The 17,015-nt window shown below is 54.5% G+C and overlaps 1 protein-coding gene across 1 annotated transcript; it reads right to left on the bottom strand.

The window, feature by feature from the left end:
- Positions 1 to 8,083: 8,083 nt before the first annotated feature.
- Positions 8,084 to 11,316, bottom strand: RABIF (RAB interacting factor). The gene is made up of 2 exons (XM_054648721.2): positions 11,088 to 11,316; positions 8,084 to 11,021 (listed from the first exon to the last, which is right to left on the bottom strand). Exons 1-2 carry the CDS (start codon positions 11,271 to 11,273, stop codon positions 10,779 to 10,781), a joined length of 429 nt encoding a protein of 142 aa, XP_054504696.1. The 5' UTR covers positions 11,274 to 11,316; the 3' UTR covers positions 8,084 to 10,778.
- Positions 11,317 to 17,015: the final 5,699 nt, after the last annotated feature.

The following is a 17,015-nucleotide window of genomic DNA, read 5'->3' as shown; positions in this document are numbered from 1 at the left end:
TGCACTGTGGGCCTGGGGCTTCTCCAGCAGCTTGGATGAAACTTCTTTGAATGTACAACTCTGTAGCTCTTACTTTCTGTTCTCTCTCAGAAGAATTGGAAAAATAATGTGTGCATGTTCACTTCTATCAGTGAATTCCCAAAACCATGACATCCTTAACCCTGTGCCTGCCTGCCCTGAGTACCTGGGATGACCTGGGAGTTCCATGCACATTCCCCAGCACTCAGATGGACAAGGGCAGCCTGCTGCCTGCATTTCAGCCAGGTACTGACTGAGGCAGCAGCTCCTCCTCATCCCCAGCTCACAGCACACCCGTCCAGGTGTGAGAATTACTGAGGGCACGTGTATGGTGAGAGTGAAGCCATCAAACTGCACCACTCAGGGGACAGTGCTTCAGCACAGCTCCATGGTTTCAGAGCTCAGGTTCATCTCCTCCTCTCCAAGTGCAAATCCAGGCTGTTTCACACATCCATCCTCAGTCCTGGGCACTCACCCTGCTTTTAGACCTGGCTCCTTCCAGAAGTGTAGGGCCCCTCTGGGTGGATCAGAGGAGAGACACTCCCTTCCAAGTGCTTCCTTTGTGGAGGCCAAAGAACCCAGCCCAGATGCCTGTGTGGACAATTCCACACACAGGAGCATGGCAGCTGGGGAAGGGGGGACTGGCAGTGACTTTGTGGGATTTCCTGCTCTGGTTTAAGCTGTATCCCATAGCCACCAGCCTTACACCAGCCACTGCAGGCTGGATCAGGGGGTACCTCAGCAGTGTGGGGGCCCTGCTCCTCAGTGACAGATTTTATTCTCTGGCTCTGAAAGACCCTTTCTGTCTCTAATATATTTGATTTTATTAATTGCTTTAAATTTTAGCTGGCAGGACCTGGAGCTGCTCCTGGACATCACCTGGGAGCTGGTGAAGGGATGTGTGATGCTCCAGCAGCAGGAAGGAGCACAGTCCAGCAGCCAGTTCCTTAACATGGATTTCACTTTCTCATTAGGAGAACTGCATAACCCAGGTGGGTGGGGATCCTCTGGTGTGCCTCAGGGTGGTGTGGGCAGGGCCCTGGGAGGGACAGGGATGTGCAGGTGGGGGTGCTCCTGGGATGCACCAGAGAGTAGCAACAGCCCAGTGCACGTTGCTGGGCTTTGGCTGCAGAGCAGGATGTTCACCTCCCCTGCACATTTGCCCTGGTTTCAGCCAGGACAGGGTGAAACTTTTTCCCAGCAGCCATGAGAGGCAGAGCCTGGAGCCGTGTGGGTGGTTCCAGGTTGTTATTTCATACCATGCACTTCACTGCCAGGGTGGGAAGATGGCAGTGAGGGACTCCCCCTCCCTGGGGGAGAATGACATTCCCTTTTGGTGGGGGAAACTGTGGTGTGGTTTGGAAGAGCTGTTGGGTATTGTGGTTCTCCATGTACATAAATAATGCCTTATACCTCGTGTTATTACATATTGTTGCTACTTCTGGTTGTTTTCTTATCGCATAGCTGTTTCCAGTAAATTGTTCTTAACTCACAATTTGCACCTTTTGTGCCCCCAATTCTCAATCCCATCTCCTCCCCACAGCAGGAAGGTGGAGAGGAAGGGGGCAGTGAGAGGCATCTGGTTTGGGGGAGTCTTGGTGGAGACACTGAATTGGGGAATATAATTTCTAAACCACAGCAACCTTCCATCTCATCACACAGACCTGCACATTTTATCTCAGTGCTGCATTGCAACAAACAGAGCAACAATTCAGGGAGAATGCTTGATCCACTGACCTCAGGCCAGACCTTGATGGGAGGACATGGATTCTCCATAAGGGTTTTGGGAATGTTTGCTGGGTGCCAAGATAAATCTTTCATTTAGAGATGAAAACTATTAATAACTAGACAGCACTGAATTCATTCCTGTTCTAAACAGTCCTGATCCAGATGGGCTGGGAATCCCTAAATACAGGAACTACAAGGCAGAAGGCATAGCCAGAGTGGTTTGTAGGGAAGGCCTCCAGAACCCTGAGTGTGTGCAGTAGGTGTATCTGTGATTATGTGATTAAACCCTGTTTGTACCTGATCCTGCCCCCGCAGGGAGTGTCCAATTAAGTGGCAGGATGTGCCTGAGTTGCCAGAGTGGAACCCCAAAGGGCTGGGCTCTGTTTTTGTTTGTGAGGCTCTTTCAGTGCAGCAGTGTCTGCCCACAGATGAACATTTCATGAGCAAGATTAATATCAGCATTCTCTCCCTTGATCACTTGACTTTGTAACCTCACCATGCTATTAGCCTGGCTTCTTGGAGGTAATCCTTAAATAAGTGCCTGGTTTAATGACCTTAAATACATTCTCTGCTTTTAAATCTTAGATTATTTGTTCATCCAACTGTTTTAATCCTGCTCCTGCAAGCCTGGACTTCACTGCCCTATTTTTTTGTTCTCTGCAAGCCCACATTGCAGGGGCTGCTCCCATCCCTGCTCACTTTAAATATTGCCTCAGCCCAGGCTCTTTCAGTGCTGCTTTCCTGCCTTTCCTGCTGCTCTGCGGTACCAAACCTCCACCTGCCATTTGTCAAAGCTGAAACAGCTTCTCTGGCAAGTACAGTTGTTTTTCATTTAGAATTCAAAGCCCCCCTGAGGAACTCACCCACTGGGCTGTGCCCCTCTGTTTTGGGGTGCTGTGTCTGTGCTGGACAGTGCCCCTGTCTCAAATGATCCCAGACTTTGGTACCTGAACCTGTAACCAGTTCAGTTTGTTACCTGGGAGTAAACTGTCCCTAGCCTACACATTTTGTCTTCTCCACACTAACTTTTGGTTTAGATACTGAAAAATATCTTGTCTTGCCTTGCTAGAGGAATTGGTGTCTCTCTTTTAGGGCAATAATTGGCTTTTTTTGGGAGATATTCACCTGGAGAAGAGAAGGCTCCAGGGAGACCTTAGAGTTCCTTCCAGCACCTAAAGGGGCTCCAGGAGATCTGGAGAGGGACTTTGGACAAGGGCTGGAATGCCACGATGAGGGGGAATGGCTTCCCACTGCCAGAGGGCAGGGATGGGTGGGATACTGGGGAGAAATTCCTTCCTGTGAAGGTGGGGAGGCCCTGGCACAGGTTGCCCAGGGAAGCTGTGGCTGCCCCTGGATCCCTGGAAGTGTCCAAGGCCAGGCTGGATGGGGCTTGGAGCAGCCTGGGATAGTGGAAGGTGCCCTGCCCATGACGGGGTGAAAACAAGATCAGCTTTAAGGTCCTTTCCAACCCAAACCATTTAGTGATTCCTTTAGTGTGGGTAACCAAAATAACTCATTAAGCCAGCTCTCTCTTGCTGTGCAGCTTCCCCTCCCTGCTGCTCAGGCAGCAGCACCAGGGCCCAGCTCATTCCTATTCCCAGAGCTGGGACATTCACATCTGTACTGACTGTGACCATGGCACCTGGCTGAGGTGCAGTGGGTGAGTGTGGCAAGCAGGGCACATCCTGTAAGGCTTTGGGCTGGGGTTACAGAGAGTTACAGCTCTCCACAGCACCTGGTGGTGCTGTTTGGAATCTGTGCTGAGAACAGCACTGATCCCACAGGGATGATTTAGCTCCTATTGAGTCAGGAGCTGTTCTACCCCCACGCCCTGACCCACCAGTGTTGGGCCAGGGGTGCACAAGGAGCTGGGGGGACACAGTCAGGACAGCTGTGGTTCCTTACTGACCACAGGAATATCCCAGACCATGTGATGCCATGCTCAGCCCTGAAACAGAGGATAGGGAGATGGTGGGGTCTGGCCAGGCTTAGGGCAGTTGGTGATGAGCAATAACTTTCTTGTATCACTTTTCTTGGTTTCTATTTTCCTCTTTTTGTTAGTTTTCTCCCCTTATATTTTTAAAAAATTCTTTTTCATTATTTACCTGTCTTCAGGTCAACCCACCAGTTTTCTCACTTTCACCTTCCACTTCCCCTGCCATTACAAATGAGGGGCTATGTTGGTGCTTAGCTGCCAGCTGGGGCTAAACCACAATACATCCACAGTCCAGACTCCTCCATCTGTGATGGCCAGGCAGCAGAGGCTGGGGGAAGTGTCACAGACCTGAGTTGGTTCTTGCTACCCAAAGTGCACACAGGGTGGTTGTACTGAGAATCCTGTGGAGTGCTGAGCAGTAAAGCAGGTAGGAACAGAAACTGCTCAGATTTGAGACTCTCTGGAAATTCATGGTGACACTGATGGATTAGAGCAGGGCACCAGGACAGAGCTGAGCATTCATGCCCCCATTAGCCCTGAGGAGCTGAAGCACTGTAGGCACTGACCTGGCTGGAGAGCTCCAGGTGGTCCAGTGCCCTGCCCAGGGGTGCATGGACAAGGCAGAGGTGCTCTGCAGTGCACTGCACTTCAACCAGTGCACCCAGTCCTGCAGTGGCCTTGTGGTGCAGCTGCACGTGGAACAGCCTCTTCTCACTGACCTCTGTGCCAAGACCAGTTTAGCTGGATCAGCAGCACAAACTAATTGTCTGTGGAAGCAGGGAGGGGGTGCCAAGGAGTGAGCCAGAGGGTCCCAGTGAACTGCACCTTAAGTTGTGCTGCCCTGAGTTTGTGCAGCACTGGGCACTGTGGCATCACCTCTCCCAAAATCAGGAGCTGTGTCTTGGGTACCATCCAGCTACACACAAGACATTCCCATTTGGTGCCAGCATACTGGGATCCCAACAGAAACCCCCATATCCTAGCAGGAGCCTTGAGGAAAGGGATGGAACCAGATCCCCCTGAGCAGTGCTGGCATCATGAGGGCTGTGGAGTGCTGGCACCAGAGCCAGGCTGGGACACCTGTGGCTGCAGCAGGGACTGAGCTGATGAGGGCACAGAGCCCCCAGATCGCTGCTGAGGCACAGCTACAGTGCTCACACTTTGGTGTTCCTCATCAAGGGAGATCCCTCCCTCTGGAGCCTGAAGCTGCCCCTTTCTCTAAGCACCCTTTTTGGGTTCTATTTGCCAGGTCCTGGCCTTTCTTGGTGCCAGCCCCTTGGACATGCCATGGCCTGGCAGAGAGAACCAAGTCCTCCAAGAGAACAGGAAAGAATGAGGCAACAAATTCTAGAAGCCATGTCCTCATGTTCCACTGCCAGATATTCCAAATTACCAGCGATTGTGCAACGAGCTGTGCTCTGGCTGTTTGCCATGGACAGCATTCCAGGCAGCGCGCAGAGCCAGCTCCTTCGGGAGGGGAAGGATACCTGTGCTGACACGGCTTTGCTCATTTTCCCTTGCTCTCAGGGCATCTCTTCCAGCTGGGCTGGAACAATGGCACAGGGTACTCCGGGCAGCAAGCAGATGGAGCGCTCTCCCTCTGCACGCACAGCGATTACAGCAACTGTCAGCTTCCCGCAGGGAACCGAGAGCCTCTGCAAGATAAGGAACATGAAAGGGGGAGCGGAGCCCAGCTGAGCATACACACACCCTGCTGCCTCCCCAGCGAGGAGAGGCGGGGACAAACACACCCACGAGGGAATGCTCCCAGCGCAGCCCTGCCCCAAGGACACTCGGATCCCATCAACGCAAATTACCCTGAAAGGTTTGTGAAGGACAGGGCCGCCGGCAGCTCTGCCCTGTCCTGCCACACTCAGCCGGGGCTCTGATACACGCGGCTCTGGCTCTCTGCTTCGGCCTCCTGGGCGGCTGCTGTGGCAGCACATGCCCCACTGCATTTCTGGGCTCTGCATTTCTGTCCGGCTGCATTTCTGGGCTCCAAACCTGCCCCAGGCTGTCCCGCCCAGCTCAGCCCACACGGCTGAGAGGCAGGCGCCCTTCCCTCCCTGGCAGGGTTTTCTCCAGGCAGAAGCTGTATATGACTAGCTGATGTCTCTGTTCATGTCTTAAGCCCTCAGAAAATGGCCCTGGAATGCTCAAGGGACAGATCCTCCCCCCAGGTGCTCCCACCCCTGCAGCTCTCCTGGAGTTCTATATGCAGCACTTCAAAAGCCAAACTGCCAAAAGCCAAACAGCCCATTGGGATGGGCTGTGCCATGCTCCATTCAGTTTTAGAAAAGATGCAAGAAACACTTTTTCCAGAGCTGCTTCCCCCTCTCAGAGGATGGAAGTGTTATCTCAGAAACCCTGGAACCTGCTCACTCTTCCTCAGGCATCACATGAAGGGAGCCAAGCACTCGATTTTCACTCTGTGTAAGATTGGGTCATTTTCAGGTGCAGGGGCACTCACTCCAAAGCACACTCCTGTGAAAATTGCCTTCTCTCCCCCATGCAGCCCCACAGGCTCACCTGGACTGCTGGGCTGCCACCTCCCTCTTCTCTGTACTGAGGGGCCCAGATGTGCTCATACCAAAGCTGCACTGGAGGGACCTGGCTGCCTCACAACTCAGCACTCAAGTATTTATGCTGAAATGCATAAAAGTGTTGGTTGAAAGAGAACAAAGCTGGCTTTGATAAAAGCCCTCATGCTCTCTCTGCATTTTTATGGCCAGTTCCACTCATCTGCTGTGGTTTCCTTTTGTGTCCCCAGGCAGCTTCAAAATACTTGGTGGGTTTTTGGCAAAATACTTGGTGGTTTAGTGTTTCTTTGATTCTGGAGTTTGGCCTGTATTAACCTGACTCTGTGGGAGGCAGGGACGCTTTCCCTGCACCAGTTGTCCAAGGACCCTGAAGCTATTTCATCTCAATTGTTTCCTTTCCTCCTACTTATGCTCCTGCCAGGGAGTGTAATGTCAGATATGTAAAATTACCTTCAGGGAAATTCATAACTCATTTCAGAAATCCTGTTCTCCCAACCAGCTCCCTGCAGAACTGCCTGTGCTGATGGGGCAGTCCTTGCTCACAGAGAGGTTCAGGGAATGCAGCAAGATGAGCTGTGCAGGACAGGGAACCACAACCACCTCCCTGGCCAAGCTGGCCCTGCTTTCATCAGCCACAGCTCTTCTCTGAACTCTGCTGAGCCATTCCCTTCCACACCTGCAGGCAGCAGGTCCCACAGACACACTGCAGGTGCTGCAGAGATCCCACTTCATCCCTGCTGGGTTCCTGTGTGAGGCCTCAGCTGGATGGGAGAGCCCTAGGACACAGCAGGGAGCAAACAGCAACGTTCTCCAAGCTACTGCTTCAAAGTCCACATTGTCACCACTGCCTGCTGAAGATTCCCTCAGTCAGAAGGGAGGAATCAAGGAGAGGCCTCAGGTCCTGGCAGGCCCAGGCACCCAGGCTTTTGCTGACTTGCAGAGTTTGGGAAAGAGGGAGCCTTGAATCCCAGCCCCTGCTCCATACACCACTTACCTGGTTCAGTGAAATGTAACTCATTTAGGGAAGGAAGAGTGTGATTGTGACCTCTGTGCAAGGCATGAGTTGTGGCAGCTCCCCAGGACAGCTCAGCTGATCTCACAGCCTGCAGCTGCCAAAAAGGAGGAATGGCCTCCATCCTGCCATTGCCCCTGGAGCCGATCACGGGCTGCATGTGTCAACCCAACAGCCAAGAAAGGAAGCTTTAGCCCAAGTTATCAAACTGAACATACAAAGGGCTCAGCAGCTGCTCCAGTGGGAGGTTTGGGTGGGAATGGGAGCAGAGAGGTGAAGCTACAGGAGGTGCCAATGCCAGAACCAGACCACAGCTCTGGGCTGTGAACCCATCCCAGTACCAGAGCCAGACTGGAGCAAGGTCTGCTTTCAACCATCCTGAGCACATTTAGGGCATATAAACACTGCCCCAAACAAATCAGGCATGCAGGCACTGGAGATCCTGCCAAATCCACACCGGGAAGCAATTAGACAAAATTGTTATTATTTGCCCCCTTGAACCTTGCTGGAGGGATTGGCTGGAGCAAAGGAGGCAGGTTTGTTACTGTTCCCTCTCGAGGCACTGCTACATCTTAACACAGGATGGTCTCAGGAGTCAAATCTATGCAGACATTAAATAGAAGAATCCATTTTCAAATTAATATAAAGTCATCTACATGTGGAAATAAGGATTTCTATTTCTGTACTGTCTTAGTGTTGATAGAGAAAGAGGGGCTGCAAGCTCAACCTTCCTAGGTACCATGAAAGTGCTTTCCATGCCTTAGGGTTGTCTACCCGTATTTTCTAGGAGTTAGTGCAGGCAACTGGAAAACAGTTTTTCAGCATGCTGGAAAAAAAGCAGTGAAAATATTTGTGAGTCTATGTGAATTTTTATTAGCTCTCATTGACACAGGAACGGTGCAGCTTCAGCAGATCCCAGACCTGGTGATGTGTCCAGTGGAGCAGCAGCTGCTCTTCCCCCAGGCCATGTCTGCTGACTGGGACACTCCTCCCCCACAGCTCCACGGACGGCACAGTGGAGCTGCCTGAGCTCAAATCCCACACAGTGATGCTGCTTTCCCCCCACCTCCCTGAAATTCCCAGTCACCTCTGGGAACATGAATTGCCCAGGTGCTGACTGAGAGCTGGGTTGCACAGCTGTCCCATCACCTGCCCCAGGTCTCTGTGCCACCAGCACTGCAGGGGTTTCTCATGGCCTCTCCAAGCTGCAGGAACCCAGACCCTACCCGAGGCTGAATGACACCCAAGATCTCATGGTACAAAAGCTTCTTCCCAAGAATTCCCATCACACTGTTCATTTCTTCTTAGCATTTCAAGCCTGTGTGATCCCATTTAAGAGCCAGCAGAAAGCACACCTGGATCCAGGGAGGACTCAACTCCCCTCTCCCACTGAAGAGGAGCAGGAGCTCCCAGCACTCTGGGGGCTGTGCTGAGGTGGATTTCAGCTGCTGCCATTCCAACGTGAAGGCTTTGACCTGAGCTCTCCCATCTCTCCAGGGGTGTTCTACTGACTGGGAAAGCTGCCACCACCCCCAGCTCCTCCCAGTGCCACCCACTACTCAGGAATCCACAGGTGCCATTTCTTGGAGGTCATTTACTCAGTGTTAGTCAAGCTGATTTCCACAGTCTGTTCTGCACAGTGGCTCCTTCAAAATGAGGTGTGAGCAGTGCAGCATATTTAAGTAACACGAACTATAACTGGGGTATTTCAGGTCAGAACACATATCCTAAGAGACAATAATTCAAATGAAAGTGTGAAATTACTGATGTGAGCCCACCATTTTGCCATGCCTGTGCAGAACCCAAATGAAACTCTCCTGTCCTTTGAGGCACATCTCCTTGGTGAACCTGTGCAGTCCTTGGGCTTAGGGCTAAGAGACAGGAAGGGCAGGAGGGAAAAAGCAGTTTCCATGACAAATGTCCATCTGACACATTTAGCAAGGACCCAGCACAGGATCTGCCTCCTGCTCCTCAGCCCTCAGTTCTGCCTTTCTCCCTGCCCTGATAAATCCTGACTGCCCACAGCAGAGGTTCCTGACAGAGCAGCCCCAGAACAGGCCACACATTGAGGCAGTGTCTCCAAATCATAGAAGTGCAGGTGCTCAAGCACTGCAGGCAGAAGGGACTTGTTTCTGCCCCTCCTGCTGTCAGGATGCCTCTTCTGGGAGACTCATCTGCAGCTCTGCCTGCCTTACAGAGCCCTGCCAGCAAAATTGTTTCATTAGAGGGGCAAGGGAAAGGTTCTTCCCACAGCCTTGGGGCAGCACCCTACACTCCACCTTGAGTTTGGTGGCACAAACAAGTCCATCACCCAGCAGGGTGACAGCCACACCTTCCCAGCTGGGTTAGTACCCAAGTGCTCAGGAGCAGAGGACAGGGATGTGTCCCACAAAGAGGGACAGCACCAGGGAGCCCAAAGCACCCCTGGAGAGTTCTTGTGTCACTCACACAGGGCTCAGCAATGGAGAATGAGCTGGGCCACGATTACCAGCAGTGATAAATGCAGGGAGAGCCACGGCTGCTGAGGCCTCCTTCCATCTTTAATCAGCTCTGTGCCCAGCTTTTAAAAGGCAGAAACCAAAACTGGTCACAATATCCCAGATCACTCTTACCACCAGCTTTTACAGAAGAGAAATTCCTTCCTGACATCACTGTTTAACACACACTCATTTGTTCTGACATGCTTCAGCACTGCCTGTCCAATGATTCAGGTGCTTTTCAGGCTGGAATCTCTTCACTCTTGCTGCCTGAAAGCTCCATGGTCTGGCACATTTTCTTTGTTTGCTGCTCTATCAGCTTATGCTGTCTGCACATTCTACCTGTTTGTTCCCAAGTACTCAGTTAATAGGACTGCACACATTAGTTGGAATGCCTTACACTCACTTCAGGTGCCACAGCTGTCAGGTGGGATGAGGTTTTGGAGAACATAAATGTTAGAGCTTGGGGCAGCGAACATTCCTTCTGAAAATCAACAGAAGATTCAGCCTTAAGCCCTGGAACTGCTGTGGCTGCAGGTCAGACAGTTTCAGCTGCCACGAGGACTCAGTGCAGCAGTCCTGTCAGTGCAGTGCCCTGTCCCAGTGCCCCCATTCACACGGTGTCACAGGGCCACCAGCACGAGAGACACCTCAGCCCCCTGGAGCAACAGCAGCCACCAGGGAAGTGGCAGAGCAGCCAGACTGGGGCAGAGCAGCCAGACTGGGGCTACGAGGCAAAGATGTCAGGGTGAGCTGTCCCTGCAGGGTACAGGGGCCCTCCCACCACCAACACTCTTCCCGTGTGGGTGCAGTGAGGAGCCGGCCGTGCCAGGGCTGCGATTCCTGACGCTGCTCAGCCTGTGGATCTGGGAAACGGGGTGACAGCGGAGCCGTGGGTCGGTCACACCGGGGAGCAGGCAAGCTGCGGCCAGCCAGGCCGCGGGGCAGGCGGGCCGTGCTCGGTGGGGCTCGGGGCGCCCAGCCGCGGTCAGTCCCAGGGCTGCCCGGCCCCCGCGGGGCTCTCGCGGCTCCCGAGGGCCGGGCCCGGCTGCCAGCCCGGGCCGGCGTCACTCGTGGGCCACGCGCTCCAGCGCCACGTAGAAGCTGTCCTTGTCGTCCAGGCAGTGCCAGCCGATGGGCCCCGCCTCGCAGTCGGCGCACACCAGGAACTTGACGTTGCCCACGTCGCGGGTGAACCCCACGTTCTCGAAGGAGAACATGTCGCGCACCAGCCAGTGCTCCCGCAGCACGTCCCCGCCGCCGCCCGCCGCCGCCGCCGCCGCCTTCTTCCTCATGGCGGGCAGGAGGAGCTGCGGAGACACGGGGCCGTCACCGCCCGGCCGGCACCGCCCGCCACCCCCCGAACCCCCCGGTACCTCACGGCGGGCGAAGGTGGCGGCGCCGGGCAGCAGCACCCGGGAGCCGCAGCGCTGGCACAGCACCGCCCGCAGGTTGCGGCCCTGCGCGCACACGAGCCCGGCCGAGCCCGGCGCGGCCGCGGGAGCGGCGGGGGCAGAGGCCGGAGGCGCCGCCGGCTCCATCTCCGCGCAGGGCGCCGCCATGGCGAGGGGCGGGGCCGGTACAGTGACGTCACCGGAGCGCCGCGGTGACGCCATTGCTGTGGCCCCGCCCCGCTGTGATGGCCCCGCCCCGCTGCCCATGCCCGGGAGGGTCCGGGAGCGCCGGGCTGGGAATGGTGCACTGGGAATATTGTACTGGGAATGGTGTACTGGGGATATTGTACTGGGAATGGTGTACTGGGAATGATGTACTGGGAATGAAGTACTGGGAATGGTGCACTGGGAATGGTGTACTGGGAATGATGTACTGGGAATGATGTACTGGGAATGGTGTACTGGGAATGGTGTACGGGAATATTGTACTGGGAATATTGTACTGGGAATGGTGCACTGGGAATGGTGTACTGGGAATATTGTACTGGGAATATTGTACTGGGAATGGTGTACGGGAATGGTGTACGGGAATATTGTACTGGGAATGGTGTACGGGAATATTGTACTGGGAATGATGTACTGGGAATGGTGTACTGGGAATATTGTACTGGGAATATTGAACTGGGAATGGTGTTCGGGAATATTGTACTGGGAATGGTGCACTGGGAATGATGTACTGGGAATGAAGTACTGGGAATGGTGCACTGGGGATATTGTACTGGGAATGGTGTATGGGAATATTTTACTGGGAGTGGTGTACTGGGATCCTGTACTGGGAATGCTGTACGGGAATGCTGCACTGGGATCCTGCACTGGGAATGCTGTATGGGCATGCTGCACTGGGATCCTGCACTGCGATCCTGGACTGGGAATCCTCCCCCAGGAATCCTGTCCTGGGAGCAGGCTGAGACCCTGGCACGGGCTGAGGCCCCAGCACGGGCTGCCCCTGGATCCCTGCAGTGTTCCAGGCAAGGCTGGGCAGGGCTTGGAGCCCCCTGGGATGGTGGAATTGTCCCTGCCCATGGCAGGGGGGTGTTTTAAGGTCCTCCCCACCCAAACCCGTCTGGGATTTTCTGGTCCCCCAGGGATCCTGGACTGGCAGTGCCCACAGGGACCATCAGGGACAGTCACTTCCCAGGCATGGGAGTCTGGAGATGCTTGAATTCATGGTTGGAGGAGGAGCTCAGTTGATGCTGGACAAAGGGAAATTGTCTCCCTTAAAAGCCTCCATCGATGGAGATATTCCAGAACCATCTGGATGCAATCCTGGGCTGTGGGCTCTGGGATGGCCCTGCTGGGCAGGGAGCTGGGACCAGATGAGCCCCTGGGGTCCCTTCTCTGACCCATTCTGGGATCCTGTGAAGCCGCAGCCCTGATTGCATCAGGATTTGGGAGCTCTGTGGCTGCTTGGCACAGAGAGAACCCCTCAGTGGGGAGGGCAGAGGGCCTGAGAGGGACAAGGGCACACTGGCAGCAATGTGTGACCCCACAGAGCCTGGGCAGGGCAGGGGGCAGTGCCAGGGCTCACGGGCAGCAGTGAGGGGCGAGGTCCTGGGGCCCAGGGGACTCTGCTGCTCCTCTCTGAGCACCTTGGAGCCCCTCTGGCTGTGTGCTGCTCCGGGCTGCTGCTGCCACCCCTCTGCTGGTGTTAAAAAGATTGAAAGAGGCCCTTTGATTGAGCCACTGCTTCTTTAGAGGGTAGGCCAGATCCCAGCAGAGTCCTGGTTTGGTGTAAGTGTGTCCCAGCCTCCTGCTGTCTCACTCCTGACTGCTGCCAAGAGCCCTCAGGAGAAGCCAGAAATGGGAACTGACATTTGAGGTGAATATTCACTAAATATCCACTGATATTCACTAAATAAAGGTGTAGGATTTCTGCAGCAATCCAGCTGCTCACCTCAGGCTCCAGCCTGGGCAATGAGCTGGGGTGTGAGTGTGGCTGGGAGACATCACCCCACCCTCCTGGCACCTGGGCAGGAGCTTCTGAGGCTGGGCAGAGTTTGGGGCATTTGAGCTCCTGAGCCCTGTCTGGGGGTGTGTGAGGAGCAGAGCAGGGGGAGGTGAGGAGCTCAGCAGTGCCACTGAGCAGCCCTGGGGCTGCCCTGAGCCAGGCACCAACCAGGGAAGGGGACAGGGTCCAGTCCTGTCCCAAGGGAAGGGGACAGGGTCCTGTCCTGTCCCAAGGGAAGGGGACAGGGTCCAGTCCTGTCCCACAGGAAGGGGACAGGGTCCTGTCCTGTCCCACGGGAAGGGGACAGGGTCCAGTCCTGTCCCAAGGGAAGGGGACAGGGTCCTGTCCTGGGGCTCAGGGAAGTCCCAGAACCCCCATGCCTGAGATGCTCTGGACTCAACAGAGCCTGATCCAAACTGGATCAGGGTTACAGACCCCCAGCTTGCCCTTCCCAAGTACAATTATCCTTGGATTCTGTGAGTTCCTTCCTGCTCATGTAGGGTCAACACCAGTTTGAGTAAAACACCCCAGAACATTCCTGGGAGTTCAGATCCATCCCTGCCCTGGGAGCTGCCTGGGCTGCCCCAGAGGCACCTGAGCAGGGACAGCCACTCCAGGGTCCCTTCTCTCTCTCTCCAGAGCTTCAGAGCCTCCCCATGGTCACCCCTGCCCCAGAGCAGCCAGCAAAGCTCTGCTCCTGCCCACATCTGCTTTGCAGGGGGGTCAGTGGGGGAGGCCTGTGCCCACATTTCTCTTCACAGAGACAAGCAAGGCACAGCTTCCCAAGGATATTTCCTGGGAATTCCTGGGTTCCTTGGGAATCCAAGGAACCTCAGAGAAAGAAAAAACAATTTTTATCTCATTTGCTCCTCCTGTTGTGCTCATGTGGAACGTGTTGGAAGCTTATCTGAAGGAGTTTGTCAATTGGATTCTGCTGAGGATTGTTTTCTTTCCTTGGCCAATTGGAAAAAGCTGTGTCCTGACTTTTGAGAGACAATCATGAGTTTTCTTTAGTATCTTTTAGTATTCTTTAGGATTCTTTGTACTATAGTATAATATAGTATAATGAAGTAATTAATTAGCCCTCTGATATCATGGAGTTCTGCACATCATTCTTCCCAGGCGTCGGGGGATCCTTGCAAATCCAACAGGAGGCCTTTCCCTCCCAGTCTGGAGCAGAACATTTGTAAGGTTCTGTCTGGCTGTACCCCGTGTGCACATCCCCATTTTGGGGTAACCCAGGCTGTGAGGGGTGAGATCCCAGCCAGATGTGGGGAGGGGAGCCCTGCCTGCCCTGTGCAGGCTGCAAACCCCCCCTGCTCTCCCCTGGTCACATTGACACGAGATGGGCACTCCTGAGGAGGGCCCAGCCCAGAAACAGAGTGGCTCCACAGCACCCTGATGTCTCCAGCCTGTGGCCCCAGGCTGGGCTGGTCAGGCCTGGTGGCTGCAGTGGGGTCTCTCATTGTTACAGTCCTTGTGGACAGTTCAGGAGGTAAATAAAAACCCACTAAAAGGATCTTTGGCCAATTCTTGAGTCTTGGATGGGAGCTGTCTCTGTTGAAAACTCACTCCAATTCTGCCTTTTAGCATTTTCTGCTGGATCATTCATGAAGAAAAGCTTCACTCTTGCTGGCCAGGAAGAATCCATACCAGTTTCCTCCCAAGCAGAACATTTTGTCCCTTTGTTTTGCTTTCAGCAGGATATTTTCTCATCTCCAGGACCAACATGGAGCATTTTGAAGATTTATATTGTGCATTGCCTCCCTAAGAAACACCTTGAAGTTCCTCTTGAAACCCTTCAGTACATCCTGTCGTGGAAAGGCAGGGGTGGATCTGCTGGTCACATCCTGCTGTGACCCAGTTCTGCTGCTGCTCCTTCAACCTGCCCAGCTGCTGAGTTTCTGCCCAGCCACACACTGGACATGGCACTTTTGGAGCTGAATCCCCCTGAGCCCTGAGCAGGAGGGCAGGGCTCGGAGAGCAGCTCCTGACAGCTCCAGGGGCAGCATCAGAGCCTGGCAGCTCCCCCTGCACTGCCTGCACCCTGCAGGTGGCAGAGGGCACAGGGGGACAGATCCATGGGTGGCACCAGGGAGTGCTGCACTCCCCAAACGGGACCTGTTCCCTTCTTTGCTTCCCCACTCCTCACTGGCTAAAGAATGATGGAGTGTTGTGTTGTGATTTCAGGGTTTACCTCAGAACCCCGGGTCCCTCCCCTGATCATTCCCTCCCAGGTGTGTCAGTCCCCTCTCCTTTCCCCTCCCAGCACTGTCTGTCAGTCCTGGCATTCCAGAAGGGCACTGAGTGATTGGCAGATCCAAAGGATGCCCTCTACCCCTGGGGGGCATTGGGCCATCCAGGTGTCCTTTGTCCCTTTGTCCCTCCCCTCCTGTCCCTGCTTGGTGGCTCCCTGCCCCTTCCCTGCCCCTCTCCCCGGGGTTAAAGGAGCAGCAGCCACGGGCTCAGGGAGTTCTGTTGGAGCTGGTGCTGCATTCAGAGGCCTGAGGGCCAGAATAAAGCTCTGGATCCAAAGCCTCCATCAGAACCGACTCCTTTCCTTCACCATGGCCTGAAAGCTTCTCCACAGAGGGAAACCTGAGGAGCAGCCCCTGTTATGGGGGGAAGCTCCATCCCAGCACCACCAGAGCTCCTGCAGGCCTGGACTTGTCCCCATGTGCCAACTGCAGCACCCAGGCAGCCAAAAGTGTCTGTGGGGTGAAACACCACACACCCAGCCAGGCAAAAGTGTCTGTGGGGTGAAACACCACACACCCAGCCAGGCAAAAGTGTCTGTGGGTCAAACACCACAGTTGCCACTGTTTGGCTCAGCAGCAAGGGCCAGACAAGCTCAGGCACGTCCTGTCCAGCTGTATTGGTATTATTCCAATAATGGAGCAGTTTGGGGACAGGTGTCAGGAGAGGCTCCTGAACAGCTGGAGTGAGTGGTGAGCTGTTTATGGGGGCACCAGGCAGTAGGGGGAGGATTTGGACCCATCAGAGGCTCCTGGGGCAGAATGCTGCAGTTTGCCCTGAAACCAAGAGAATCTGTTTTGCACATGGAGAGATGAATTAATGCTGGGCTCCATTCATCCCACATGCCTGTGGTGGGCAAAGGAGCTGTAATTTTTTGCAACTGCAGCTTTACTGTAACAGTTCTAGAATTATGGAATTGTTTAATTTGGAAAAGGCCTCTAAGATCACTGAGTCCAACTATTTCCCCAGCACTGCCGTGTTCACCACTAAACCATGTCCCCAGGGGCCACATCCACAGGTCTTCTGAACATTTCCAGGGATGGTGACTCCACCACTGCCCTGGGCAGCCTGTGCCAGTGCCTGATCAGCCCTTCAGGGGACATTTCCCCCAATATCCAACCTGAACCTCCCCTGGCACAACTTGAGGCTGTTTCCTCTTGTCCCATTCCTGTTTCCTGGGAGCAGAATCCAATTTCCCCTGGCTGCCCTCTCCTATCAGGAGTTGTGCAGACACAAGGTCCACCCTGAGCCTCCTTTTCTCCAGGCTGAGCCCCTTTCTCAGCTCCCTCAGCCCCTCCTGGTGCCCCAGTCCCTTCCCCAGCTCTGTTCCCTTCCCTGGACACACTCCAGCCCCTCAGTGTCTTCCTTGTGAGGGTCCCAGGACTGCTCCCAGGATTGGAGGTGTGACCTCAGCAGTGCCAGCACACAGGGATGCTCACTGGTCCTGCTGGTGATAGCATGGCTGGTACATGCCAGGTGTCATTGGCCTTCTTGGCCACCTGGGCACACCTGGGCTCATGTTCAGCCCCTGATGATTCATTATTGCCGTTGACTGTCATCAGTCTTTTCCTCCTCTCTGCTCCATGCTCTTCTCCAACAAACCCTGCAAGAAATTCCCTCATTAGGGAGTTCTCCAGGCCTGGCTG

This window comes from Agelaius phoeniceus, chromosome 25, assembly GCF_051311805.1.
Source record: "Agelaius phoeniceus isolate bAgePho1 chromosome 25, bAgePho1.hap1, whole genome shotgun sequence".
NCBI classification, from domain to species: Eukaryota; Metazoa; Chordata; class Aves; order Passeriformes; family Icteridae; genus Agelaius; species Agelaius phoeniceus.
Note: the sequence above shows the minus strand (reverse complement) of the source record. Positions and strands in the feature narration are given on the sequence as shown.